General features: G+C 47.9%; 1 protein-coding gene, 1 long non-coding RNA gene and 1 pseudogene across 6 annotated transcripts in view; 2 read left to right on the top strand and 1 right to left on the bottom strand.

Annotated features, from left to right (window-relative positions):
* Positions 1 to 19,481, top strand: part of LOC148389931 (uncharacterized) — a 33,086-nt gene extending 13,605 nt beyond the window's left edge. For 4 of the 5 annotated variants that reach the window (XM_088392407.1, XM_088392406.1, XM_088392405.1 and 1 more), the window contains exons 19-90: positions 13 to 123; positions 192 to 302; positions 502 to 710; positions 782 to 894; positions 1,082 to 1,203; positions 1,276 to 1,338; positions 1,412 to 1,567; positions 1,680 to 1,768; positions 2,095 to 2,215; positions 2,289 to 2,324; positions 2,403 to 2,570; positions 2,745 to 2,864; positions 2,943 to 3,053; positions 3,123 to 3,155; positions 3,493 to 3,713; positions 3,824 to 3,936; positions 4,109 to 4,230; positions 4,289 to 4,351; positions 4,426 to 4,581; positions 4,662 to 4,744; positions 5,209 to 5,323; positions 5,403 to 5,453; positions 5,525 to 5,692; positions 5,962 to 6,072; positions 6,141 to 6,251; positions 6,381 to 6,589; positions 6,662 to 6,774; positions 6,941 to 7,062; positions 7,135 to 7,197; positions 7,281 to 7,436; positions 7,544 to 7,632; positions 7,771 to 7,891; positions 7,977 to 8,012; positions 8,091 to 8,258; positions 8,477 to 8,596; positions 8,674 to 8,784; positions 8,854 to 8,886; positions 10,499 to 10,719; positions 10,830 to 10,942; positions 11,115 to 11,236; positions 11,295 to 11,357; positions 11,484 to 11,639; positions 11,720 to 11,802; positions 12,268 to 12,382; positions 12,462 to 12,512; positions 12,584 to 12,751; positions 12,946 to 13,056; positions 13,123 to 13,233; positions 13,363 to 13,571; positions 13,644 to 13,756; positions 13,923 to 14,044; positions 14,117 to 14,179; positions 14,261 to 14,416; positions 14,524 to 14,612; positions 14,751 to 14,871; positions 14,957 to 14,992; positions 15,071 to 15,238; positions 15,498 to 15,617; positions 15,695 to 15,805; positions 15,875 to 15,907; positions 15,974 to 16,126; positions 16,421 to 16,564; positions 16,710 to 16,844; positions 16,911 to 17,074; positions 17,156 to 17,279; positions 17,360 to 17,414; positions 17,491 to 17,557; positions 17,622 to 17,755; positions 17,826 to 17,869; positions 17,946 to 18,119; positions 18,229 to 18,383; positions 18,452 to 19,481. In XM_088392407.1, coding sequence (XP_088248533.1) covers positions 13 to 123; positions 192 to 302; positions 502 to 710; positions 782 to 894; positions 1,082 to 1,203; positions 1,276 to 1,338; positions 1,412 to 1,567; positions 1,680 to 1,768; positions 2,095 to 2,215; positions 2,289 to 2,324; positions 2,403 to 2,570; positions 2,745 to 2,864; positions 2,943 to 3,053; positions 3,123 to 3,155; positions 3,493 to 3,713; positions 3,824 to 3,936; positions 4,109 to 4,230; positions 4,289 to 4,351; positions 4,426 to 4,581; positions 4,662 to 4,744; positions 5,209 to 5,323; positions 5,403 to 5,453; positions 5,525 to 5,692; positions 5,962 to 6,072; positions 6,141 to 6,251; positions 6,381 to 6,589; positions 6,662 to 6,774; positions 6,941 to 7,062; positions 7,135 to 7,197; positions 7,281 to 7,436; positions 7,544 to 7,632; positions 7,771 to 7,891; positions 7,977 to 8,012; positions 8,091 to 8,258; positions 8,477 to 8,596; positions 8,674 to 8,784; positions 8,854 to 8,886; positions 10,499 to 10,719; positions 10,830 to 10,942; positions 11,115 to 11,236; positions 11,295 to 11,357; positions 11,484 to 11,639; positions 11,720 to 11,802; positions 12,268 to 12,382; positions 12,462 to 12,512; positions 12,584 to 12,751; positions 12,946 to 13,056; positions 13,123 to 13,233; positions 13,363 to 13,571; positions 13,644 to 13,756; positions 13,923 to 14,044; positions 14,117 to 14,179; positions 14,261 to 14,416; positions 14,524 to 14,612; positions 14,751 to 14,871; positions 14,957 to 14,992; positions 15,071 to 15,238; positions 15,498 to 15,617; positions 15,695 to 15,805; positions 15,875 to 15,907; positions 15,974 to 16,126; positions 16,421 to 16,564; positions 16,710 to 16,844; positions 16,911 to 17,074; positions 17,156 to 17,279; positions 17,360 to 17,414; positions 17,491 to 17,557; positions 17,622 to 17,755; positions 17,826 to 17,869; positions 17,946 to 18,119; positions 18,229 to 18,383; positions 18,452 to 18,559 — 8,330 coding nt within the window. In that variant the 3' untranslated portion in view covers positions 18,560 to 19,481. The remainder of the gene's footprint in view (positions 1 to 12; positions 124 to 191; positions 303 to 501; positions 711 to 781; positions 895 to 1,081; positions 1,204 to 1,275; positions 1,339 to 1,411; positions 1,568 to 1,679; positions 1,769 to 2,094; positions 2,216 to 2,288; positions 2,325 to 2,402; positions 2,571 to 2,744; positions 2,865 to 2,942; positions 3,054 to 3,122; positions 3,156 to 3,492; positions 3,714 to 3,823; positions 3,937 to 4,108; positions 4,231 to 4,288; positions 4,352 to 4,425; positions 4,582 to 4,661; positions 4,745 to 5,208; positions 5,324 to 5,402; positions 5,454 to 5,524; positions 5,693 to 5,961; positions 6,073 to 6,140; positions 6,252 to 6,380; positions 6,590 to 6,661; positions 6,775 to 6,940; positions 7,063 to 7,134; positions 7,198 to 7,280; positions 7,437 to 7,543; positions 7,633 to 7,770; positions 7,892 to 7,976; positions 8,013 to 8,090; positions 8,259 to 8,476; positions 8,597 to 8,673; positions 8,785 to 8,853; positions 8,887 to 10,498; positions 10,720 to 10,829; positions 10,943 to 11,114; positions 11,237 to 11,294; positions 11,358 to 11,483; positions 11,640 to 11,719; positions 11,803 to 12,267; positions 12,383 to 12,461; positions 12,513 to 12,583; positions 12,752 to 12,945; positions 13,057 to 13,122; positions 13,234 to 13,362; positions 13,572 to 13,643; positions 13,757 to 13,922; positions 14,045 to 14,116; positions 14,180 to 14,260; positions 14,417 to 14,523; positions 14,613 to 14,750; positions 14,872 to 14,956; positions 14,993 to 15,070; positions 15,239 to 15,497; positions 15,618 to 15,694; positions 15,806 to 15,874; positions 15,908 to 15,973; positions 16,127 to 16,420; positions 16,565 to 16,709; positions 16,845 to 16,910; positions 17,075 to 17,155; positions 17,280 to 17,359; positions 17,415 to 17,490; positions 17,558 to 17,621; positions 17,756 to 17,825; positions 17,870 to 17,945; positions 18,120 to 18,228; positions 18,384 to 18,451) is intronic. The other variant, XM_088392408.1, reaches the window with a different exon arrangement.
* A 917-nt stretch (positions 19,482 to 20,398) lies between these two features.
* On the top strand, positions 20,399 to 22,367 carry LOC148389930 (uncharacterized). The gene is made up of 2 exons (XR_015861836.1): positions 20,399 to 20,604; positions 21,189 to 22,367. It is a non-coding gene; the product is annotated as an uncharacterized LOC148389930 (long non-coding RNA).
* Positions 22,368 to 22,583: 216 nt separating this feature from the next.
* LOC148389929 (lys-63-specific deubiquitinase BRCC36 pseudogene) overlaps positions 22,584 to 22,717 on the bottom strand; it is a 1,638-nt pseudogene continuing 1,504 nt past the window's right edge.

Here is a 22,717-nt window from a genome sequence, read left to right as displayed (position 1 = left end):
TTTGACCCAAAGGGGTTCCGGGAAGCGGTTCCTCTTTGTGGTTGGACGCCAGCGGCACCAATGTTGAAGTCGGCAGCAAGCAGTCTGACGAATCCTCACCGAGTTCCGTCCTTCTGGGCGCAAGTGGGTCTAAAACCTGGCCGATGTATGAAGGAACGAAGGAGCGCTGAGCATCTGTGGTCTCTTTCAAGGTAACCCTGGTGATCCCTCCGGCCGACGCTGCAACTCCTTACTTCATGGCAAGGGCGGCATGGAAGTTGTCGATTGTGAGAAGAAGAGCGGCTACGTCTGTAGGAGAAGAGGTAAGACGAGAAGCTCGGTCGATTTTCCCCAAATTGCGTTATCAGCCGAGAGGACCAGAGTGGCAATTGTAAAGTTTTTGCTCTGATGTGAGTGGTGATGCAGGTGACGCAATTGGCTGAAACTGAATGACTTATTCTAGCAAAGAAGACAAAAACCATTGCGTTATTACGTCAGAGTAATCCCAAAATGTTCCCTCAGGCATTCAAACATGTGAAATGACCAATGGGTGGCACGGCTTCGGCTCCAGCTGCTACAGGAAGATGGAGACCACCAACGGTTGGCTGGGGGCTCGTTACGACTGCGTCTGGGAGGGGGGCGACCTGGTCTCCATCACCTCGGAGGATGAGGAGAAGTTTGTGACGGAGCAAATGGGCGACAAGCCGTTCTGGATCGGACTCTCCAATCTGGTGAGACGGAAGCGCAAGTGGGCTTCCTACTGGTACTTGAGTGACAACCAGTATTGTTTTTGCCATGGCAGGACTGCAACGAGGTCTGGTGTCAGTTTTTTAAAGCGGGAGAAAAGAAGCTGACTTGGTCCGACACTGCTATGACGCCGACCTACGCTAACTGGACCTCGAGTCAAGACGGAAGGTAGGAAGGTGTCACCTCTTTGGGTCCTGTGTCGGGCAAGATGCACGGGGAGATTTTGGAACCCCTTTTTTAAATTGTGTGAGCATGCCATGAAGCACCTTTTTATACTTTTGATCAGAAAATGGAGAAAAAAAACGTAGCCCGTCTGTCGGATGTGTGTCTCGTTTCTCACGCTTTTTGCCGACAGCTCCAACGATGAATCTTGCACGTACGTCCGCCAAGGTGTGCACGTAGATAGTCAGCCTGGAAAATGGAGACATGGCTCGTGCGGATCCTCATTGGCGTACATGTGCGAGCGGCCGCTCGACGGTAAGTCTGCACGTTCTATTGATGTTGACGCTGAAAGGAGAAAAAAAATGCAATCACGTCGTCCCCCTGCAGCCTGCCCGTTAGGACGGCTGTGTTCCTACAAAGACTACGGATTCAGCTACAGTCGAGCGGAGAGTGAGTGGCAGTGACGCTTCTTTTCCACACCTGCCGTTGTGCTTTTGTAATCTATGTTTCTTGGCGGCTTTAGCTTCCTCCTGCGACACTGGCGACTTCCTGTACAGGGACTCTTGCTTTCACTTTGAGGGGATGAAGCGAACTTGGGAGGCTGCCGAGGTGTTCTGCAGAGAATGGAACGGTCACCTGGCCAGCGTCCACTCACTGGTTGAGGGCCAATTCTTGGCTGGTGAGCTTCAAGACAAACTGCCGATGCCAGCTATCGTCCCCTAGCGCTTCACAATGTCTGACACGATGCTGCTCTTGTGCTAAATTTCCTTCCTTCCTTTGATATCCTCAAGCTCACGCGCCATATGCAGGAGGAGTGCAATCCTGGGTGGGACTCAAGAAGAACAAGGACAACTTTGAGTGGAGCGACGCAACACCTACGGTGAGGGAAAAGTTAGGAGCAGTCTACCAAAGTTGTCATTTGCTCAGAATGAAGGTGTCATATCGGAAGCCAAATTCTACAGAACAATGAAAGTTAGACTTTGGCAAGAATGATCACCATGTTACAAAAAGAGATAAACATTGAAGGTGTTAATCAGCTGAAGCATTAACTGGAAGAAAATTGTCAAATGAATTCAAGTCATACTGTAGGAAAGGGTTGAGAAAATATCGATCAGTGGGAGGAAAAAAGGACTCATCATTTTGGAGGAAATGCGGTGGGAAGCGAGCCCAAACGCACCAAAGTCACACCTGGCGTGTCGTCGGCAGGGCAACATTGTGTGGGTGCCAAACGGGCCGAAAAGGCGTGGTGGCTGCTCTGCCTTGTCGCCGACTGGTCAACTTGAGGATTGGCCCTGCACCAAAAGTCAGCCATTCATCTGTAGAAAAGGTCAGAAAATGACGACCAATCATCTTGCACTTTTATATGCTCTCTCATAACCATCCCTCTTCCTTTCTTGCAGCTATGGTCCAAGAGTTTGTTCTTCCTCCGCCGGCAGGTGGGCGCCCCACCCGGCAGTCGACATGTGGTCTCTTGTTAGCGGTTTGCCCTCAGGTGACTTGACTCTCGCTTGCAGGCTGGAGTGCAAAGTGCGGTTGGTGGCTGGACCGATCCTCCGACGACTTCTGCTACCTGATCCAGCACAAGCCCACCAAGACGTGGCAGAAGGCGCGAGACGACTGCCTCCTCCGAGGAGGCGACCTGCTCAGCATCGCCGACTCAAATGAACAGACAGTCATACAAGGTAGGCTGTCCGTCCGTCCGTCAGGTTGCCGTCAGGGCTGTTGAATTCCCCCAACATGGGCAGAGCTCCAGACCTCACATGCATGCAATGAGCAGTCAGCGAGCCATCAGCGAGCAGAGCGCCAACGAGAATGTTTCAAACTCATGTTGCATATTTTACCATTTACCTCCAAAGGTCTGTACACTTCTCTGTCGAGCGCTCCCTCTCTGTGGTTGGGCGTCAACAACGACATCACGAAAGACGGCAGCGAGTGGACTGACGGATCCCCGTTCGGTTACATGTTCATGGACAGAGGTGTGTCCCGAAACCCAACCGATGTTTGCCTGCGATGTTGCAGAGGAATGTAGCTGAGCATCTGTCGTCTCCTTCCAGATGACCCCGGTGACCTCTCTGGTGCATCCTGTCTTTCCTTACTCACAAGAAACGGCCGCTGGAAGTTTGACGATTGCCGCAAGAAAAGAGGCTACATCTGCAAGAAAAGAGGTAAGACGTGGCGACGCTCAGTGGATTCTCGCAACGTGCTGACTCGTGTCTTTGGCTTTTGTCTTCCAGGAATCCCGGCAAAGCCTCAGCAGCCTCTTCATGGTAAGTCTCTGAACGGTGACTTCAAACGATGCAAAACAAAAATGACATGACGATGCTTGTCTTTATTTTTACTTTACTTTCATAGCGTAAAGAATTCAGGCTGTAAGCGAATGAGGGTTATGCAAGATCAGCTCGCAGTATAGTGACTATACCATGGGTGACTATTCTATTCGCTAAATAATCATCTGTAGCAGCCCGAGTTGAAAATTTCACTTAGATATGTATTATATAAATATATTTATGCGCGATGCAGAAAAATGTGACGTGAAGGGAATGCAGAAATCTGGTTTTCATCAAAGGTTGAAAAATGACCATGGGAACTTTGATGTTTCATCAGCTTTAACCCATCATGAGCCAACATGTGACACAGTCAACGGATGGAGTCCTCACGGCTCAAACTGTTACAAGAAGATGGAGACCCCGAACGGTTGGCTGGGGGCTCGTCACAACTGCCTCTGGGAGGGCGGCGACCTTGTCTCCATCACCTCTGAAGACGAGGAAATGTTTGTGATGGAGCAAATGGGCAACAAACCGTTCTGGATCGGACTCTCCAATCTGGTAAGTGCAGGCTGCTGTTGGCTGGCGACTGGTAGTTGAGATGGAACCGCGAGCAAGTGGCTGTTGGCTCACTATTGGTACACCATTGACAATGAGTTTGGACTCTGCAGAACTGCAACGAGACCTGGTGTCAGTTTTTTAAAGCGGGCGAAAAGAGTGTGACTTGGTCCTACACCAGTGTGACGCCGACCTACGCCAACTGGGACCCGCGTCAAGACCAGAGGTAAGAAGATCACCTCTTTGCATCCTGGGTCAGGTGGGATGCACGGTGATATTTTCAAATTGCTTTCTAAAAATTGCTTTTGGGGCTGAGTTTTCATCAGAAAAAAAGGGCAAAACCTCCAAATTGGCACGTTTGTCGGATGTGTCTCGCTTTTTCCGACTTTTCTCAACAGCTCCGACGATGAATCCTGCGCGTACGTCAACCAAGGTGTGCACGGAGACAGTCAGCCTAGCAAGTGGAGACGTGGCTCGTGCAGATCCTCATTGGCGTACATGTGCGAGCGGTCGCCCGACGGTAAGTCTGCACGTTTGACGTGAAAGGAGAAAAGTGCAACCATGTCGTCTTTCTGCAGACTGCCCGGACGGATGGCCGTGTTCCTACAAAGACTTGGGTTACACTTACAGTCGAGTGGAGAGTGAGTGGCAGCGACGCTCCTTTTGACACCAGCGCCATCTCGTGGTTTCCTAATTAGTTTCTTTTGGCTTTCAGCTTCCTACTGCGACTCTGGCGAGTTCCTGTACAAGGACTCTTGTTACCATTTTGAAGGGAGGAATGGAACTTGGCAAGCGGCTGAAGATTTCTGCAAGGAAAAGGGAGGTCTCTTGGCCAGCGTCCACTCACCGGTCGACAGACGATTTTTGGCTGGTGAGCGTCAAGACAAACTGACCAATCGTCCCGCCATGTTTCACAACATCGTCACAAGTGCTCGTTCTGCTTTCCTCAAGCTCACGTGCGAAAAGGATTTCAACCTTGGCTGGGACTCAAGAAAAGCTCAGCCAAATTTGAGTGGCTCGACGGATCAGCTACAGTAAGTGACACGTTTGCAACGCGGGTCTAAAAAATGGTCACTTATGAAGCTGTCATGTTGGAAAGCAAAACATTAAAAAGTGTCGTTTTAGTAGACCGCAGTTGATTCAATAGAGAGGAGAAATCTGACAAGAATGGTCTTCCTGTTAAATAGATTTGAATTTGTTCCAAGAAGTCCTTTAGTTTGATGGCTTAGAATTGTGATATATAAGAGAAAAAAAACAATAAGATTTCACCATGCATTTCACAGGAAAACGTTTTTCAAAATAAAAATTAACAGTTTAGGGTTTGGAAAGCTTCAATCTGAAACTCAGGTTGGAATATCGCAACAATTTCTATTGGTTCCGGAAATGATGAGAATGGTGAGAAGAAAAACAGATTTGAACCAGTGAGGTGACTTTGAAGGAAATTTCGCGGGAAGCCATCTGAGCAATTGCAACACCAAACACGCTGTATCCTCTGCAGGACAACGTCACAAAGAACCTTACTCAAAATTCAGATGACTGCGCAAAATTGAATGAGAATGGAGAAATTCAGCTTGAGGGTTGTACTGGCCTTCGTCCATCCATCTGTCAAAAAGGTCAGAAAGTCACAACTTCCCATTTGCCCTTTGTCTTCTCATTGCTCTCTCATATTTGACCCCTCTCGCCTCCTTGCAGGCAAGGCCAGAGCTTCTCTTCTGCTTCTTCCGGCGTCAGCATCAGCATCAGGTGGGCGTCCCACCCTGCAGCCCACATGCAGAATCTCGTTTGCCCTCAAGTGACTTGAGTCTCGCTTGCAGGCAAGAGTGCAAAGTGCGGCTGGTGGCGGGAGAACCCCGCCAACGACTTGTGCTACCTGATCAACTCCAAGCACACCAAGACCTGGAAGGAGGCGCGAGACGAGTGCGCCCGCCTCAGAGGCAACCTGCTCGCCATCACCGACTCGAACGAAGATACCTTCATACGAGGTAGGCCGTCCACAGTCTGCTGCGCTTTTTGGCGCGGCTGAAGTGCTTGATGAAAGAATCCATGCAAGTCAAATCGAGAGACCACCGACTCGCGTCAACATTTTGCCGAGTTTCTGTCATTCCAAAGAAAAGACCAAAAATAAGCTTGTGACCCCCACCAACTCGGACCCAACCCAGACGTCACCCGCACTTTGTTTTAGTTAAGTATTTTGCACTTGCCTCTGTAAGATGCGTCAACCTTCTGTTCTGTATTTACCTTTGACCCAAAGGGCTTCTGCCAAGCGGTTCCTCTTTGTGGTTGGACGCCAGCGACATCATTGTTGAAGTTGGCAGCAAGCAGTCTGACGAATCCTCACCGAGTTCCGTCCTTTTGGGCGCAGGTGGGTCTAAAACCTGGCCGATGTATGAAGGAACAAAGGAGCGCTGAGCATCTGTGGTCTCCCTCCAGGTAACCCTGGTGACCCCCCCGGCCGACGATGCAACTCCTTACTCAGTGGCAAGGGCGGCATAGAGGTTGTCGATTGCGAGAAGAAGCGCGGCTACGTCTGCAAGAGAAGAGGTAAGACGAGATGCTCGGCCAATTCTCCCCAATGTGTGTCAGCGGACACATTTTTTGTCTCATGTGAGTTTCGATGCAGATGACGCATTTGCCTGAAACTGAGTGCGTAATCCCCAAATGTCTCCTCAGTCGTTCAGACATGTGAAAGGACCAAAGGGTGGCGACGCTTTGGCTCCAACTGCTACAAGAAGATGGAGACCACCAACGGTTGGCTGGGGGCTCGTTACGACTGCGTCTGGGAGGGCGGCGACCTGGTCTCCATCACCTCGACACACGAGGAAAGCTTTGTGAAGGAGCAAATGGGCGACAAGCCGTTCTGGATCGGACGTTCCAATCTGGTGAGACGAAAGCGGTAGAATACGTTGACTTTCCACTGGTACCTAACCGTCACCTGCGATTGGTTTCGGCAGAACTGCGACGTGGCCTGGTGTCAGTTTTTTGAAGCAGGAGAAAAAAGACTGTCTTTGTCCGACACCGGCGTGACGCCGACCTACGCCAACTGGGACTCGCGTCAAGATAGAAGGTAAGAAGGTCACCTCTTTGCGTCCTTTTGTTGTCAGGCGGAACACACAGCGAGATTATGGATCCCATCTGCGAATTTTGAGAGTATTGATGAGACAGGAGGAAAAGCCTCCAAATTGGCACGTTTGTCGCATGTGTGTCTCCTTTTTCCCGACCTTTTTCAACAGCTCCAACAATGAATCCTGCGCGTACGTCAACCAAGGTGTGCACGTAGAGAGTCAGCCTGGAAAGTGGAGACATGGCTCGTGCGGATCCTCATTGGCGTACATGTGCGAGCGGCCGCTCGACGGTAAGTCTGCCCGTCCGTTGTGACGTTAACGCTCAAAGGAGAAAAACTTGCAATCACGTCGTCCCCCTGCAGCCTGCCCGGACGGACGACTGTGTTCCTACAAAGACTACGCATTCGGCTACAATCGAGTGGAGAGTGAGTGGCAGCGAGGCTTTTTTTTTCCACACCTGCAACGTCTTGTTGTGGATTTGTAATCCATGTTTTTTTGGTGGCTTCAGCTTCCTACTGCGGCACTGGCGACTTCCTGTACAGGGACTCTTGCTATCACTTTGAAGGGATGAAGCGAACTTGGGAGGCAGCCGAGAAGTTCTGCAGAGAATGGAACGGTCACCTGGCCAGCGTCCAATCACTGGTTGATAGCCAATTCTTGGCCGGTGAGCGCCAAGACCAACTGCCGATACCAGCAATCGTCATCTAGCACTTCACAAAATTTGAATGCTCTTCTTGTGCTAAATTTCCTCGCTTCTCTGATATCTTCAAGCTCATGCGCCAGATGTAGGAGGATTGCAAGCTTGGGTGGGACTCAAGAAGAACAAGAACAACTTTGAGTGGAGCGACGCAACGCCTACAGTAAATGAAACATTTAGAGCAGTCTACAAACGTTGTCATTTGCCCTGAATGAAGGTGTCATGTCGGAGGGCAAAGGTTCCACCAAACACGCAAGTTACACCAAATGCGGCAAAGTCATGTTCGGCGTGTCGTCCGCAGGGCAACATTGCGTGGGTGCCAAACGGGCCGACAGGACGTGGTGATTGCTGTGCACTGTCGCCAACTGGACAAGTTGAGGACTGGCCCTGCACCAATATTCGGCCATTCATTTGTAAAAAAGGTCCGAAAATGAAGAGCACTCACCTTGCACTTCCATGTGCTCCCTCTATCTAAGAGTGCTAATGACTCCTCTCTTTTCCTTGCAGCCAAGGTCCAAGAGTTTGTTCTTCCTCCGCCGGCAGGTGGGCGTCCCACCCAGCAGTCGACACGTGGTCTCTTGTCACCGGTTTGGCCTCAAATGACTTGAGTCTCGCTTGCAGGCTGGAGTGCAAAGTGCGGCTGGTGGCCGGACCGATCCTCCGACGACTTCTGCTACCTGATCCAGCACAGGCCCACCAAGACGTGGCAGAAGGCGCGAGACGACTGCCTCCGCCGCGGAGGCGACCTGCTCAGCATTGCCGACTCACGCGAACAGGCCTTCATACAAAGTAGGCTGTCTGTCTGTCCGGTCGCAATCAGGGCTGTTGAATTCCCCCAACATGGGCAGAGCTCCAGACCTCACATGCATGCATTTGGTTTCCTTGGACAACCGCTAATATACTGGAATATACGATAGTGCGTTCCACCAATGAGCAGTCAGCGAGCCATCGGCGAGCAGAGCGCCAACGAGAATGTTTCAAACTCATTTTACCATTTACCTCCAAAGGTCTGTACACTTCTCTGTCGAGCGCCCCCTCTCTGTGGTTGGGGGCCAACAACAAGATCATGAAAGACGGCAGCGAGTGGACTGACGGATCCCCGTTCGGTTACATGTTCATGGACAGAGGTGTGTCCAAAACCCAATTGATGTTTGCCTGCGATGTTGCGGAGGAATGGAACGGAGCATCTGTCGTCTCCTTACAGATGACCCCGGTGACCTCTTTGGAGCATCCTGTCTTTCCTTACTAACAAGCAACGGCCGCTGGAAGTTTGCCGATTGCAGGAAGAAAAGGGGCTACATCTGCAAGAAAAGAGGTAAGACGTGGCGACGCTCAGTGGATTCTCACAGCATGCTGACTCGTGTCTTTGGCTTTTGTCTACCAGGAATCCCGGCAAAGCCTCAGCAGCCTCTTCATGGTAAGTCTCTGAACGGTGACTTCAAACGATGCAAAACAAAAATGACATGACGATGCTTGTCTTTATTTTTACTTTCATAGCGTAAAGAATTCAGCCTGTAAGCTAATGAGGGTTATGCAAGATCAGCTCGCAGTATAGTGACCATACCATGGGTGACTATTCTATTCGCTAAATAATCATGTGTAGCAGCCCGAGTTGAAAATTGCATTAAGATATGTATCATGTAAATATATTTATGCGCGATGCAGAAAAATGTGACAAGCAGGGAATGCAGAAATGTGGGTGTGGGTGTGTGTGTGTGTGGTGGGGGTGTGTATAACCTCCAACCTGCTTCTGGAGACACCCCCCTGGGTGAAACCGTCTAGAACCACCAGTGCTTTGGGGAGTAACCCTGCTCATTTGACACGAGTGATCAAAGGTGATTTTAATGGCCCAATATTTTGGATGTTGTTTAAGAAGAATATGTTTGCCAATGTCCTGAGTTGAATGCACTTTTTCATCGGGGTGGCCGAGGGGGGCCCTGCATCAGCTGGGGTGGCCTTATGACAACCAGGGATGCGGGGGTTGATGGTCAAGTGTACAGTCCTACTCATTTACAAAATGGAATTGTTCTATTCGACAACATTTACTTGTACAAGATAAAATGTGCAAACCATCACCTGAATTCTTTAGAAAATACTCGCATGCTCGAGAAGGCTCCGTTGCTCTGGAGCGCCTCTGCGTGTGTGTGGGCGGAGGTGAGGGGCACAGAGCAGAGGGGCGCCTATCAGTGCAGCGCCTCTGTTAATGATCACACGTGAACAGACAGCTGTTAAATAAATGCATAAAATAGCAATTCGAAGTAACTTTTTTCCTGTCGCTTTGGAGGTCCTTTTGTTGCAGCGCCCCATACGCTGCATGTAGTGCATTTTTCCCCACTGAGATTTTGCCAAAAGCAAAAACAAATGAGAGCATAATTTCAGCCAGTTTTTTTTCAATGTTTTTTTTTTCCTCTTAAATGTTGACGAGCTAGCCCATTGCGCTGATGGAATAGTGATGCGTTACAAATGTACAACTGGGCATGAGCTCTTTCTTGTGTAACTACCTGGAAAAAAAAAAAGGGAGCTCCAATTGTTCTGTAGCTGTATTAAAAAAGACGTCTTCCTTTGCATAGATTGCAAACGTATATTTTGGTGATGAATGAAAATAAAAAAAGTTGAATGTGGACTCTTGACCTGTAGCGCCATCCTGTGGGCTGCACATGAGCAAAAAAAAAAAACACCACCAACAACACATTTTTCTCTGTCCGAGGGGCAGAATGACAGAAGTTGACTGAATTTCCTCCGTTTTTTGACATGTGCAACAGTCCATGAAATCATTCAGCATCCTGAAGCTGGTTAATGAATGTCACGTTTAAAAATGTGCCTTGTTGATTTTTTTTGTGACTCTATTATTTTAGGCTAATAGCCCTAAATGCCCAAGTCCTTTGTAAGTCGTGTCAATTGTGGATTGTCAGTCATGCAGGTGACGCAATTTGGCTGAATTAGGTGGCGTGCATTCTTGCTTGTTTGCTGAATTAGTTCTTTTTACCAAAGGTTGGAAAATGACCATGGGAATTTTTATGTTTCTTCAGCTTTAACCCATCATGAGCCAACATGTGACACAGTCAACGGATGGAGTCCTCACGGCTCAAACTGTTACAAGAAGATGGAGACCCCGAACGGTTGGCTGGGGGCTCGTCACAACTGCCTCTGGGAGGGCGGCGACCTTGTCTCCATCACCTCTGAAGACGAGGAAATGTTTGTGATGGAGCAAATGGGCAACAAACCGTTCTGGATCGGACTCTCCAATCTGGTAAGTGCAGGCTGCTGTTGGCTGGCGACTGGTAGTTGAGATGGAACCGCGAGCAAGTGGCTGTTGGCTCACTATTGGTACACCATTGACAATGAGTTTGGACTCTGCAGAACTGCAACGAGACCTGGTGTCAGTTTTTTAAAGCGGGCGAAAAGAGTGTGACTTGGTCCTACACCAGTGTGACGCCGACCTACGCCAACTGGGACCCGCGTCAAGACCAGAGGTGAGAAGATCACCTCTTTGCCTCTTGGGTCAGGTGGGATGCACGGTGATATTTTCAAATTGCTTTCTAAAAATTGCTTTTGGGGGTGAGTTTTCATCAGAAAAAAAGGGCAAAACCTCCAAATTGGCACGTTTGACGGATGTGTCTCGCTTTTTCCGACTTTTCTCAACAGCTCCGACGATGAATCCTGCGCGTACGTCAACCAAGGTGTGCATGGAGACAGTCAGCCTAGCAAGTGGAGACGTGGCTCGTGCAGATCCTCATTGGCGTACATGTGCGAGCGGTCGCCCGACGGTAAGTCTGCACGTTTGACGTGAAAGGAGAAAAGTGCAACCATGTCGTCTTTCTGCAGACTGCCCAGATGGATGGCCGTGTTCCTACAAAGACTTGGGTTACACTTACAGTCGAGTGGAGAGTGAGTGGAGCGACGCTTCTTCTGACACCCGCAGCCTCTCGTTGTCGTTTCCTAATGAGTTGCTTTTTCGTTTTACACCTACTCCGTCTCGTTGTGGTTTTCTAATGAGTTTATTTTGGCTTTCAGCTTCCTACTGTGACTCTAACGAGTTCCTGTACAAGGACTCTTGTTATCACTTTGAGGCGACGCCTAAAACTTGGCAAGCGGCTGAAGATTTCTGCAAGGAAAAGAGAGGTCTCTTGGCCAGCGTCCACTCACCGGTCGACAGACGATTTTTGGCTGGTGAGCGTCAAGACAAACTGACTAATCGTCCCGCCATGTTTCACGACATCGTCACAAGTGCTCGTTCTGCTTTCCTTAAGCTCACGTGCGAGAAGGATTTCAACCTTGGCTGGGACTCAAGAAAAGCTCAGCCAAATTTGAGTGGCTCGACGGATCATCTACAGTAAGTGACACATTTGCAACGCAGGTCTAAAAAATTGTCACTCATGAAGCTGTCATGTTGGAAAGCAAAACATTAAAAACTGTCATTTTAGTAGAGCACAGTTGATTCAATAGAGAGGAGAAATCTGACAAGAATGGTCTTCCTGTTAAATAGATTTGAATTTGTTACAAGAAGTCCTTTAGTTTGATGGCTTAGAATTGTGATATATAAGAGAAAAAAAACCAATAAGATTTCACCATGCATTTCACAGGAAAACGTTTTTCAGAATAAAAATTAACAGTTTAGGGTTTGGAAAGCTTCAATCTGAAACTCAGGTTGGAATATCGCAACAATTTCTATTGGTTCCGGAAATGATGAGAATGGTGAGAAGAAAAACAGATTTGAACCAGTGAGGTGCCTTTGAAGGAAATTTTGCGGGAAGCCATCTGAGCAATTGCAACGCCAAACACGCTGTATCCTCTGCAGGACAACGTCACAAAGAACCTTACTCAAAATTCAGATAACTGCGCAAAATTGAATGAGAATGGAGAAATTCAGCTTGAGGGTTGTACTGGCCTTCGTCCATCCATCTGTCGAAAAGGTCAGAAAGTCACAACCTCCCATTTGCCCTTTGTCTTCTCATTGCTCTCTCATATTTGACCCCTCTCACATCCTTGCAGGCAAGGCCAGAGCTTCTCTTCCACTTCTTCCGGCGTCGGCATCAGCATCAGGTGGGCGTCCCAGCCTGCAGCCCACTTGCAGAATCTTGTTTGGCCTCAAGTGACTCGAGTCTCGCTTGCAGGCAAGAGTGCAAAGTGCGGCTGGTGGCGGGAGAACCCCGCCAACGACTTCTGCTACTTGATCCACGACATGGCCAACAAGACCTGGAAGGAGGCGCGAGACAAGTGCACCCGCCTCAGAGGCAACCTGCTCGCCATCACCGACTCGAACGAACATACCTTCATACGAGGTAGGCCGTCTACAGTCTGCTGCGCTTTTTGCCGAGTTTCTGTCATTCCAAAGAAAAGACCAAAAATAACCTTGTGACCCCCACCAACTAGGACCCAACCCAGACTTCACCCACACTTTGTTTTAGTTAAGCATTTTGCACTTGCCTCTGTAAGATGCGTCAGTCAACCTTCTGTATTTACCTTTGACCCAAAGGGCTTCTGCCAAGCGGTTCCTCTTTGTGGTTGGACGCCAGCGACATCGTTGTTGAAGTCGGCAGCAAGCAGTCTGACGAATCCTCACCGAGTTCCGTCCTTTTGGGCGCAGGTGGCTAAAACCTGGCCGATGTATGGAGGAACAAAGGAGCGCTGAGCATCTGTGGTCTCCCTCCAGGTAACCCTGGTGACCCCCCCGGCCGACGATGCAACTCCTTACTCAGTGGCAAGGGCGGCATAGAGGTTGTCGATTGCGAGAAGAAGCGCGGCTACGTCTGCAAGAGAAGAGGTAAGACGAGATGCTCGGCCAATTCTCCCCAATGTGTGTCAGCGGACACATTTTTTGTCTCATGTGAGTTTCGATGCAGATGACGCATTTGCCTGAAACTGAGTGCGTAATCCCCAAATGTCTCCTCAGTCGTTCAGACATGTGAAAGGACCAAAGGGTGGCGACGCTTTGGCTCCAACTGCTACAAGAAGATGGAGACCACCAACGGTTGGCTGGGGGCTCGTTACGACTGCGTCTGGGAGGGCGGCGACCTGGTCTCCATCACCTCGTCATACGAGGAAAGCTTTGTGAAGGAGCAAATGGGCGACAAACCGTTCTGGATCGGACGTTCCAATCTGGTGAGACGAAAGCGGTAGAATGCGTTGACTTTCCACTGGTACCTAACCGTCACCTGCGATTGGTTTCGGCAGAACTGCGACGTGGCCTGGTGTCAGTTTTTTGAAGCAGGAGAAAAAAGACTGTCTTTGTCCGACACCGGCGTGACGCCGACCTACGCCAACTGGGACTCGCGTCAAGATAGAAGGTAAGAAGGTCACCTCTTTGCGTCCTTTTGTTGTCAGGCGGAACACACAGCGAGATTATGGATCCCATCTGCGAATTTTGAGAGTATTGATGAGAAAGGAGGAAAAGCCTCCAAATTGGCACGTTTGTCGCATGTGTGTCTCCTTTTTCCCGACCTTTTTCAACAGCTCCAACAATGAATCCTGCGCGTACGTCAACCAAGGTGTGCACGTAGAGAGTCAGCCTGGAAAGTGGAGACATGGCTCGTGCGGATCCTCACTGGCGTACATGTGCGAGCGGCCGCTCGACGGTAAGTCTGCCCGTCCGTTGTGATGGTGACGCTCAAAGGAGAAAAACTTGCAATCACGTCGTCCCCCTGCAGCCTGCCCGGACGGACGGCTGTGTTCCTACAAAGACTACGCATTCGGCCACAATCGAGTGGAGAGTGAGTGGCAGCGAGGCTTTTTTTCCACACCTGCAACGTCTTGTTGTGGATTTGTAATCCATGTTTTTTTGGTGGCTTCAGCTTCCTACTGCGGCACTGGCGACTTCCTGTACAGGGACTCTTGCTATCACTTTGAAGGGATGAAGCGAACTTGGGAGGCAGCCGAGAAGTTCTGCGGAGAATGGAACGGTCACCTGGCCAGCGTCCAATCACTGGTTGATAGCCAATTCTTGGCCGGTGAGCGCCAAGACCAACTGACGATACCAGCAATCGTCATCTAGCACTTCACAAAATTTGAATGCTCTTCTTATGCTAAATTTCCTCGCTTCTCTGATATCTTCAAGCTCATGCGCCAGATGTAGGAGGATTGCAATCTTGGGTGGGACTCAAGAAGAACAAGCACAACTTTGAGTGGAGCGACGCAACACCTACAGTAAATGAAACATTCAGAGCAGTCTACAAACGTTGTCATTTGCCCTGAATGAAGGTGTCATATGGGATGGCAAAGGTTCCACCAAACACGCAAGTTACACCAAATGCGGCAAAGTCATGTTCAGCGTGTCGTCCGCAGGGCAACATTGCGTGGGTGCCAAACGGGCCGACAGGACGTGGTGATTGCTGTGCACTGTCGCCAACTGGACAAGTTGAGGACTGGCCCTGCACCAATATTCGGCCATTCATTTGTAAAAAAGGTCCGAAAATGAAGAGCACTCACTTTGCACTTCCATGTGCTCCCTCTATCTAAGAGTGCTAATGACTCCTCTCTTTTCCTTGCAGCCAAGGTCCAAGAGTTTGTTCTTCCTCCGCCGGCAGGTGGGCGTCCCACCCAGCAGTCGACACGTGGTCTCTTGTCACCGGTTTGCCCTCAAATGACTTGAGTCTCGCTTGCAGGCTGGAGTGGAAAGTGCGGCTGGTGGCTGGACCGACCCTCCGACGACTTCTGCTATTTGATTCAACACAGGCCCACCAAGACCTGGAAGGAGGCGCGAGACGACTGCCTCCGTCGTGGAGGCGACCTGCTCAGCATCACCGACTCACGCGAGCAGGCCTTCATACAAGGTAGGCTGTCCGTCCGTCCGTCAGGTTGCCGTCAGGGCTGTTAAATTCCCCCAACATGGGCAGAGCTCCAGACGTCACCTGCATTTGTTTCCTCGGACAACCTTTAACAATTAGTCATTCAAATCACGTGCATGTTCATCGATACTACCAATGAGCAGTTGGTGTATTCTTGCTCCCCTCCCGTAAGAAGCCGTCACGAGTGGATCACAACAAGAATGTTTTAGTATCTTGTTGCACATTTTACCATTTACCTCCAAAGGTCTGTACACTTTTCTGCCGAGCTCTCCCTCTTTGTGGTTGGGCGTCAACAACAACATTGTGAAAGATGCCAGCGGGTGGACTGACGGATCCCCATTTCGTTACGTCCTCATGGACGGAGGTGGGTCGAAAACCCAACCGATGATTGTCTACAAAGTTGCGGAGGAACGAAGCCGAACATCTGTGGTCTCCTTCCAGATGATCCCGGTGACCTCTCTGCTACACCCTGTCTTTCCTTCCTCACAAGCAACGGCCGCTGGAAGTTTGACGATTGCCGGAAGAAGACGGGTTACATCTGCAAGAAAAGAGGTAAGACGTGACGACGCTCAGACGATTCTCACAATGTGCTGATTCACATCTTTGGCTGTTTTCTCGCAGGAAACACGCCAAAACCTCCCCAGCCTCATGACGGTAAGTCGTCTTAAACAGTGGCTTCAAACAATCCTAGGCAAAAATGACCTGACAATGCTTTTTCAGGCTTTAAGGAGATCCTTGTCTGCGACAACCATTCTGCTGACCTCGTGTGTGAGAGTGAGGGTCAGAAGCAAGGCCGCATCAGCATCCAGTCCGCCTTTTACGGTCGGCGGAGTGACGACATTTGCTTGCTGGACAGCGACTCATACGACGACGGTAAGACCTGAGAAGCCACCATTTTGATGCCGCCAATTAAGGCATTTATCCACCTACCTCTGAAGGCTCATTCAGTAGTGTTTTGCTTGGTCTCCTCCTGGAAGTCTCCAAAGAACTTTGGCATGCTGTCGAACATAATGAAAATGAACCAAAGCTTACAAACCGCTCAGACGCCGGAATGAGTCTATATGCAGAAACGTGCTAGTTTTGTTCGACTTTGTCTTGCTGAACTCATTCAGGTGCATCAATGCTCATCAGGCCCACTCAGACTCAGTGGTGTGTTGTAACTTGCAGAGTATTGCGGAGTGGAAGGCACCCTCCCTCGCTACAGGAAAATGTGCAACGGCCAGCAAAAATGCCGCATCGAGCTTTTGGAGGACGATTCCTGCCCTGCCACCTCCAAATATCTGGAGATGGTCTATAGCTGTGAACACAAAGGTGGGCTTTGCGTCTCGTGATCTTCTGCTCTGCAATCCCAAGAAATAATGCAAGGAGTCCCACAAGAGGATAGATGGCCAGATTTGTATTTTAATTGGCCTTTAAGCATCTGTTCCAAATGAAAATGACTTTTGGCCGTCCTCAGTATGTCTTGACAGTCTGGGCATTGCGGACGGGAGCCTCGCAGACTCTCTCTTCCAAGCCTCCTCCTCGATGGAAGACGCCACCCCAGAAAAAGCCCGCCTCAATGGAGAGTCCTGCTGGAAGCCGTCAAAAGATCGTACGCAGAAAAATGACAGCTTGGCACTGTGGTCTCCTGAGCGTTCTAATGTCTTGTCCCCTCCAGCCGTCGGCAGCTGGATCCAGGTAAACCTCGGTTACATGAGAAAGGTGACGGGGATCGTGACCCAGGGGTGTGATAGCGATAATACTCGCTCCTGGGACATCCAACTTGAGATGAAGGTGAGCGTTAATGGACAAATGGAATGGACAAAACACCCAGGCGGGAAGGTGAGTGCAGGGACAATCGAGTCGACCTCAACCTCACCCTCCAAAATTGTCACAACAAACAAGCAAACATCCTATTTGTAGTTCATCGGTGGTGGAACTCATCTGCTTGAGACGCCGGCATTTGCTAAGTATGTCCGCATCCTGCCGCTGGAGAGTCGTCCAGAATTTGGCCTCCGCTTTGACATCTTGGGATGCGCGCATGACGGTGAGCAGCACAATCTACTGCTTTGCTTGCCGAAAACAACAAGGCCAAAACACGCGATGATCCCGCCTTATGTCCGACAGATGCGATGACCTGTGCCAGACAGTTCAACAGCCTCCACTTCACCGATTCGATGACGTGAGTCACACTTGACACAATGTTTCATGACGATGACCGCCTGTCATCAATTTCACAACATGTGTGTCTTCTGCAGGTTCTACTGTCCACCTGGGTGTGCCAAAGACAAACACTTTGTCTCTGGAACATTGGTCTACTCAAAGGTACATGATTACCTCACCCACCAGTCGAGTTCTCGTCTGTGACTGCAACTTTGTGTAAATGCAGGACTCGCACATCTGCGCGGCTGCTATTCACGCTGGCGTCATTCAGAACGACATCGGAGGAGATTGTATTGTGATGCGAGCTCCCAAACAGCAAGTCTACACGGGCTCCACTGGGAACGGGATCATCTCCAGACAGTGAGTAGCCAACTTTCACAGAAAAGTTCCATGAAGAGCCACCAGCTAATTACCGCTTTCCTATCTGCAGTTTGGACAACCCACTGGGTTTGTCTTATACGTTTGCTGATGGGGGTGAGTTCAAAAACCATTTCTTTATGTCACCCCAACTGTCATGACCACTAAAACGCACACGGGGTCTCGCCTGCAGAGCCCAGATGCTCGGCACCTGACTGGGAGGAGTTTGCGGGTTTCTGCTACAAATTCTTTGAAGACGTCAAGAACTGGGATGATGCTCAACGGGTCTGCCGTGGTTTTGGTGCCGAACTGATGTCCATTTGCTCCAAAGTGGAGCAGGCGTGGGTTAAAAGTGCCTCAGAGTTTGGTACGTATCCCAACGATTGATTGATTAATTAACAATCTCTGTAGAACGACCGGATGGGTGGAATATCTGAGAACCAGATGAGAGCTTTGTTCTCATCCGTCCTCCGCAGAAACCAGCGATATGTGGACCGGACTGAATGACCTGGTGCTTCCCGGCATGTTTGTGTGGTCGGACCGCCACAAGGTGACCTTCACCCACTGGGCCGCAGGAGAACCCTACCAGCGTGTCGGCCTCGGCAAGCACTGCGTGGCTCAGTTATGGCAGGTGGGTGCTCAGTTGAGCATTTGGAAGAATACCTTTGCGTTCCACTGAAACTGATGGTTTTCTTTCAGACTGGAAAATGGAAGCTAATGTCTTGCGCCCAAGTGAACACCTTCATGTGCAAGATGCCCAAAGTGCACTTTCCAATGACCTCATCGAAGCCACAGGTGGCACAGTAGAGTCCGCCTGCCAACAGCAGGATGCCCGTGGAGAAAATCTACAACGGTGCGCCCCAAGGAAACGCAACTTTTAATCCCCTCCCAACTCTGCTCAGTAACTATAAACAGTATCAAAATTGCAATCTGAACACCTCTGCATACCTTTGTCATTCATACAGTAGATGCATTTAGCTTCGCTGTTATTAGCCAACTAGATGTCGTGTCCTGATGAAATGTGAACAAGCATGCTATGTTCACTAACACTCGACTCTACTTGGTCTACTTTGTCTTTTCTTTTTTTTGCACGCTTGACAACTTTGACTGCCTTTTCGTAAAGAGTTACTCACTGAAAGAACAATACATATTGTACAGAAGTCTCAGTGCTTTTAAAGAGCCCAATCGTAAGAACGTGACAGGCAAGAATACTCTTGGAGCTGGAATGAAAGTCCAAAGTCGGTTACTGGTATTGTTCTTTGTTTTGTTTTATATTCATGTCGTGTTGTGTTGTCTTGTCGTAATCGCCCTTAGAAAAGGGTGCCCAGACTCGACAGCCTTTTGTTTAATTCTGGTTAAAAAAAAAAAAAAAAAAAAAATTTATATTTTATGATTACAAATAATGAATTGTGAATCAACAGTGAGCTATGTTACTGCCAATGATGTCTGCAATTGTAGACAGTATTTCACTGGAAGGGTAATTCAGTATTTTCCATCAGCATTTTTGATAACTGATGGCAGTTTTTTACTCGATCGCTGCTGTCAGAAAAATTGTGTTTTTCACTGTTGTTGTTTCTACGGTATGTTACAAAATCTACAATTCATGTATTATTGCATTTTTGATTACTGATTGCAGAAGTGACTTACTCAATCACTGCTGTCAGAAAAATGTTGGTTTTCACTGTCATTTGATTTTTCTTAATTTCAAAATAAAAGAAACTGATTACGATTCGGGGTTTTTTTTTCTACATTTTTTGACTGATTCAAACCATGCCAACTAAACTGTTCACTTTACCCCGAACACAAATTCTCGCTAAATTTAAAAACAAAAGGCAAATATTTTAGATGATCTCTCAATGAATTGGGTTGAATTAAATTTAGTTGAATTAAACACTTGTGCACCCCTGTCTGGGACTGTTTAACAAATCGGATGAAATAGGTAGAATTTGAAAATAGTCCTACATATTTGAAACACTCTTGACATCAGAGGCTGTTTAACAAAACAAATACCAACAAGCACCTATTCACACAACTTGGAAACACTTGTATTCCCGTGGCCTCTAGGAAAAAGAAAAAAAAGAAAATCATAAAATTGGTTCCTTCTGGCACTGACAAAAACACACAGTATTGTTTTACAGTAAATTTGAGACATCAAGGGCTGGTTGCAGGGTTGTGAAAAACGGACACTTGACCAAATGCCGTGGAGGGTTTTGTCATTATACCAGTTCAGAACGGGGCCCAACCGATTATCATTCTGCCGACTAAATTAGCCTTATATACTAGCTCTTTTCAGAATATCCCATATCAGCCCAAATCAGGATGAATATTCTTTTTGTCTACAAGCTAGTGTGCTTACACTGTTTGTCCACTAAGTAGAGCTGTGATTTCATCGAACCCTCAATTCTTTATGTCCAGTTGTGCCCCAAGTGTGGTGAATGAGTGTTTCCTGGGTACCAAAGGAAGGATGGGTTTCATCTGGTTTCGCTCCCGAGTTCCACCAGGGGCACACCTGTACATGTTAGCCCACATGGTCTTATATGGGCTGGAATTGGGCAAAGGTACCGGGTTCCACATCGTCTCCATCTTGGATTTGTGGGCATTTCGGACTGGGTAAATGTGGTGGGAGTGTCTGAGCGAGGTGGGCATGGGAATTGCCTGGCCTACACACCAGGCACCTTTTTCCAATCAGCAGCTACTTGAGGGCAGTTTCAGCAATGTGCTGGTGCAGAATGTTTGCATCGCTCTTTTCCATGTGCATTGTAGTTTTTGAACTCACTTCTCTCATGTACTAAGTGATGACTTTTGTGTGTTCTGTGCGCTTATGGATTTTGTTTCTTCTTCTTCTTGCCACCGTAAGTACATGTGACTCTTTTGAATTGTTTGTCTTGTGGTAACGCCTTACGTTATCCTTTTGTCGTTTTGTCTAACTTTCTGCACATCCTCGCCTTTTGTTATTTTAGGTCTTAATGAAAAGTGATGAAACGTTTTTTTTATTCTTAAATGGTAAATATTTTGTTATTTGTAAGCCACTGTAATACAATTTAACACAAACACCGCATCATGAAGCATCTATCCATCCATTATCTGAACATAAAAGTTAAAAACATTTCTATTGAACCTAGATGAATTTTCAAAGTGAAAATCTTAAATGATTAAATGAAAAAGTACTATTTATCTTAACAGTCGTGGTGCTGTAGTAACTGCTTTAGTTGGAGCGAGAGTGTGGTACTGTGGTTTTCACTCTTCGAGAATCACTGCATACTAGACGGATGAAAACTAAAACCAATCTCAAACTTTATTTCGACAATAACAGTAATACACGAAACCAATCTACTTCAATTACTAATCAAAAATATTGCTGGTCTTTCAGTGAATTTGAATCTTTATGTCTGTATCGGCCCGAACCAAATACCTTCGTGTACTTGTGTGTACTCAGGGAAAGCATCTTCAGGCCTGCAGCAGGCGAGCAGACAAGGACCAAATCTGGAGTCTTCAGGAACTGGTGAGAAAACAAGCTGAGCAGATAGAGAAGCTATCTAAAGAGGTCAGCGAGCTTGGACCCACTGGAGGACACATGCTTTCCGCCGCCCATGCTCATCTACCGCCGCTCCCTCGTCAACCCACTCCCATAGTACACAAACTCAGCAGAAAACGAGGAATACTTATACCTGGCATAAAGGAAGAGGACACAAGTGCAAGTGAGACGGACGACTAAAAATGGAATTCACCTGATGTTACTTGTTCATTATTATGGACCTCAGATTGCTGATAAATTAATACAAGCAGAGGATGAAGAGTGACGCATTTTTAACAGAATTCCACAGAACAACGGTGAGCTCACTGAAAAGTAGTTAGATCAGACCACATCATTTCTGGAGGTGGAATCTCAAACACGGTCTTTCTTTGTGCCTGCTGTGTTCAAGTTGCTATGTTGACAAAAACGCCATTTAGAGTTCAATTCTTATTGCAAAACATTTTCCAATGTTGGGTTCTGATATTTCAACATTTTGCTTTAGAATCTTTCACGTATTGTACATTCTTTCCTATTTTTTGCCACCCCTGATAAATTTTCTGCGCTATAGACTAAACTAAATTTTGGGCCAATATCTCATCTTTTTCAATATCAGTAACTGCTGAACAATTCTCCAAGGTTAGCACAGGATAATCCCACTCCCGCTAATCCCCTCCCATCCTCTTTATCAACGCTCTGGAACCAGAACAGGAGCGGCCCTAGCAATGCTCAAATTTACCCCCTTTTTCCTTTGCCTGCAGACGACTTCGCCATCGTACTCCTTCAGCTGTCGTGGAGTTCCGTGCCGTACAATGTCCCTGTTTGCTTCTTGTCAGCCCTGCCGGCTTTATGACTTCCCAGTGTAGTGCATGGTAGTTCACAAGAGTCCCTCTAGTTCAGGGGTGTCAAATAAATTTCTGTCAAGGGCCACATCATAATCATTGTTTCCTTCGGAGGGCTATTGTAACTGTCAGCATCTTCTATATAAAGTATAGGCTACACGACAAACTAATGAATAACTAGCTTTTAAATCAGATAGAAAAATATGTTATACATATTATTTGAAAAAATGAATGGAAATAAAAATTGCTAGCAATAACTCAATTTTTTTAAAAGTGAACTCAATATTTAATTTAGTCCTGACACATAAAGTCAATGTACAATTTGTCTTCGCGGGCCACATAAAATGATGTGGCGGGCCATGTCTGGCCCCTGGGCCTTGAGTTCGACACCTATGCTCTAGTCACTAGACTTTAGTGACAATTCAATTACAATAGTCCAAAAATAAAACAAAAGGACAAAAATCGCTCATACATCAAGTTATATGAACACAACAACAGATTTATTTGGCTTGGGTGTAGTGCATAAAATATGAGATAAGATAAAAAACTTGCGAAGCTTGTATATTCCATTTATGTACAGTATACAGTATTTACAAGGGCCCGTCCATGAAT

This window comes from Syngnathus floridae, chromosome 12, assembly GCF_059516105.1.
Source record: "Syngnathus floridae isolate MCC-2025c chromosome 12, RoL_Sflo_1.0, whole genome shotgun sequence".
NCBI lineage: Eukaryota > Metazoa > Chordata > Actinopteri > Syngnathiformes > Syngnathidae > Syngnathus > Syngnathus floridae.
This window is presented reverse-complemented; position numbering and strand designations above follow the sequence as displayed.